General features: G+C 39.5%; 1 protein-coding gene and 1 long non-coding RNA gene across 4 annotated transcripts in view; both read left to right on the forward strand.

Moving 5' to 3' along the window:
• The window catches only part of LOC107726369 (ribosomal protein S6 kinase alpha-3-like), a 26,106-nt gene that overhangs the window by 4,750 nt on the left and 17,626 nt on the right, over positions 1-3,730 (forward strand). Inside the window, exons 3-6 of the mRNA XM_016535917.1 lie at positions 1,299-1,415; positions 1,517-1,598; positions 1,725-1,805; positions 1,892-1,971. Coding sequence (XP_016391403.1) covers positions 1,299-1,415; positions 1,517-1,598; positions 1,725-1,805; positions 1,892-1,971 — 360 coding nt within the window. The remainder of the gene's footprint in view (positions 1-1,298; positions 1,416-1,516; positions 1,599-1,724; positions 1,806-1,891; positions 1,972-3,730) is intronic.
• On the forward strand, positions 2,047-3,679 carry LOC107726372 (uncharacterized). 3 transcript variants are annotated; one of them, XR_001638263.1, is made up of 5 exons: positions 2,047-2,606; positions 2,687-3,119; positions 3,221-3,302; positions 3,429-3,509; positions 3,596-3,679. It is a non-coding gene; the product is annotated as an uncharacterized LOC107726372 (long non-coding RNA). The 3 variants fall into 3 exon arrangements; XR_001638264.1 differs by having other exon boundaries at positions 2,047-2,595; XR_001638262.1 differs by having other exon boundaries at positions 2,066-3,119.

The following is a 3,730-nucleotide window of genomic DNA, read 5'->3' on the forward strand; positions in this document are numbered from 1 at the left end:
AGCTACAGAGTAGAGGTCTGCAAGCCCGTCGGGTCCCGGCTGGTCATTTTAATTTGTTAGACTATTTTATCTACAGCTCGTTAGAGGTAGAATTCTTTAGTGAAATAAAGATGATATTTATTGAAATTAATTTGAATTAATTAAGGAGAGAGAGAGAGAGAACGAACTAATTCACGCATGCACCTACGTGCGAGCGAGCGGTTGTGAAGCATTGCAAACAAGCTTGTCGGTAGCTTGTCGGTTTAATTACAAAAACTGCTAAGTTATCACCTCATTGCTGAGAAATATATGTAGCTTTTAGCTGTTGTATTTTCAAAATTAACGGGGCATTGAAAACCAGCTCCTGAATGTGCAATTTCTTACCTATAAAAAATTTCCATCTCAATAAAATGCGAGCGCATACAGCACGCCGGCATTAAAACGCCATTAAAAATCTTTATGAGCAAACGTGTCGCCCTCGCATTGGGAGTTCTGTGGAGAATCGGATATGTGTGTTTAGACGTAGGTCGGATGTCCAGATATCAGATGTGTATCCGATTAAAATCCACATGTGGAAGTTACTGAAGAAACAAAGTCACCTACATCTTGGATGCCCTGGGGGTAAGCAGATAAACATCAAATTTTCATTTTTGGGTGAATTATCCCTTTATTGCATCTTTACACAGGCAAGTCAAGGCTGCTCTGTTCTTGCTCTAATTCACTGTAAAAACACAATGCTGCATAAAAGCCAAACTGAATCATTCCTGTTGTGACCCACCTCAGTATCAAAATATACAGTTGTATATGGCTGTGTAAACGCATTTATGCAACCTCTGAGCAGCATTACACAGTCTGTGCAAAAACACCCAAATTCCACTTCAGAAGCGCTGTGTCCGCTTGTTTGGCACAGGGAAATTTTGAAATGGATAATTCTGGTCCTGGATGCTGATTGGTCAATACAGTGTTACAGCCATGCTAACATGCATGATGTATTAACAGCTAACAGAGTTTATCCGTATACTCTCAATAAAACTACCTTGTTTGACTTCCATGTTTATGAAACGAATGACATTGTGTGTTTGCTTGACTCTCAGACCTTTTTTGGGCATGAGTTTGTATTGATGTGTTGAAGTGATGGTGTGTTTTGACAATTGTTTTTTGTATTGATTTTTTTTTTTTTAAGTTACACTGCTGTGATGACTGTTTTTAAAAGGACCGAAGAAGAGACGTGTTCTGTGAATGCTGGTTTGGTGTTGTATTGCATGCTTTGGTGATGACACAACACAAGCATCCTCATACATCGAATGTCTCCTTCATAGGATGAAGGCTTGGTCAAGGAAATCAGCATCACTCACCATGTCAAGGAAGGCTCGGAAAAAGCAGACACACGACAGTTTGAACTCTGCAAGGTGCTGGGCCAGGGCTCTTTTGGCAAGGTGAACTGCTCAGATATGAGAACATGATTCGTTTTTATTATTGTGTTTACATGCAGAAGAATCATTCTGTTTTTAATAAATAACGGTTCGTGTTTCTGAAGGTGTTTCTGGTCAAGAAGATAACTGGGCCCGATGCAGGACAGCTCTATGCTATGAAAGTGCTAAAGAAAGCTACGCTGAAAGGTGTGTTTTATGTGTTGGCATTTTCTTTAAAAATATTTGCTGCCAGTGCATTATTATTGAACTTGTACAAACTGAAAAAGGACGTTTTTCTAATGTTTGTTTTTGTTTGGGTATGTGTGGTTTCAGTACGAGATCGAATGCGTACAAAGATGGAGAGAGACATCCTAGTTGAGGTCAATCATCCTTTTATTGTTAAACTGCACTATGGTGAGTTACTGACATCCCATCACCAATCAGATTCTTACACTTCATGGTTGTGCACTTCTCTTGAATCTTTAATTTTGATTCCTCAGCGTTTCAGACAGAAGGCAAACTCTATCTGATTCTGGACTTTCTCAGAGGAGGAGATCTCTTCACTCGCCTGTCCAAAGAGGTGAATTACGTGTCTAAGGACAGATAAATCCAACACATACACTACTGTTTAAGATGCTGTGTCCGCTTGTTTGGCACAGGGAAATTTTGAAATGGATAATTCTGGTCCTGGATGCTGATTGGTCAATACAGTGTTACAGCCATGCTAACATGCATGATGTATTAACAGCTAACAGAGTTTATCCGTATACTCTCAATAAAACTACCTTGTTTGACTTCCATGTTTATGAAACGAATGACATTGTCTGTCATTTGATGAGCTTCTAACTATTATGCCTATTTTGACCTCTGTGGTGGATATTGACGTCTGTGGTCTTTTTGCACCATCAATAGAATGTCAGATAGCATCCACCATTCAGTCTTATTCATATTGGCAGACTGGTGTGTGTGATTTATTGATCAAACTCTGTGTATGAGACTAGATTTTAAGTCACTACCACCCTGTTTTCCATTCAACTGTATGTTATAAGAGAGAGAAAGGGAGGGGAAGAAGAAGGAGATAAATGAGATGAATTTGAGTTTTGAACTCTTAGCTCTATCTAATACATATTATCATTAATTATTATTTTAGCGTCCAAAGTTGGATGATCCTGACAGCACTTTTACTCTCGTCTTCTGCTCAGATGTGGGTATTCGGTCAGTTATTTATTCAGATGGGCCTGGTTTATACCCTCTGCTGCTTGTTTGTGGTGTTTATTCTCTCTCTCCTCCTACAGGCTTTGGCACGCTGCTCCTCTGCAGAGACAACATCTATCCAGGCTTCTATTTAACATCCTCTCTCACTGTGTGTGTTTGCTTGACTCTCAGACCTTTTTTGGGCATGAGTTTGTATTGATGTGTTGAAGTGATGGTGTGTTTTGACAATTGTTTTTTGTATTGATTTTTTTTTTTTTAAGTTACACTGCTGTGATGACTGTTTTTAAAAGGACCGAAGAAGAGACGTGTTCTGTGAATGCTGGTTTGGTGTTGTATTGCATGCTTTGGTGATGACACAACACAAGCATCCTCATACATCGAATGTCTCCTTCATAGGATGAAGGCTTGGTCAAGGAAATCAGCATCACTCACCATGTCAAGGAAGGCTCGGAAAAAGCAGACACACGACAGTTTGAACTCTGCAAGGTGCTGGGCCAGGGCTCTTTTGGCAAGGTGAACTGCTCAGATATGAGAACATGATTCGTTTTTATTATTGTGTTTACATGCAGAAGAATCATTCTGTTTTTAATAAATAACGGTTCGTGTTTCTGAAGGTGTTTCTGGTCAAGAAGATAACTGGGCCCGATGCAGGACAGCTCTATGCTATGAAAGTGCTAAAGAAAGCTACGCTGAAAGGTGTGTTTTATGTGTTGGCATTTTCTTTAAAAATATTTGCTGCCAGTGCATTATTATTGAACTTGTACAAACTGAAAAAGGACGTTTTTCTAATGTTTGTTTTTGTTTGGGTATGTGTGGTTTCAGTACGAGATCGAATGCGTACAAAGATGGAGAGAGACATCCTAGTTGAGGTCAATCATCCTTTTATTGTTAAACTGCACTATGGTGAGTTACTGACATCCCATCACCAATCAGATTCTTACGCTTCATGGTTGTGCACTTCTCTTGAATCTTTAATTTTGATTCCTCAGCGTTTCAGACAGAAGGCAAACTCTATCTGATTCTGGACTTTCTCAGAGGAGGAGATCTCTTCACTCGCCTGTCCAAAGAGGTGAACTACGTGTCTAAGGACAGATAAATCCAACACATACACTACTGTTTAAGAT

Source organism: Sinocyclocheilus rhinocerous, unplaced genomic scaffold (genome assembly GCF_001515625.1).
Source record: "Sinocyclocheilus rhinocerous isolate Xijiao unplaced genomic scaffold, SAMN03320098_v1.1 scaffold2050, whole genome shotgun sequence".
NCBI lineage: Eukaryota > Metazoa > Chordata > Actinopteri > Cypriniformes > Cyprinidae > Sinocyclocheilus > Sinocyclocheilus rhinocerous.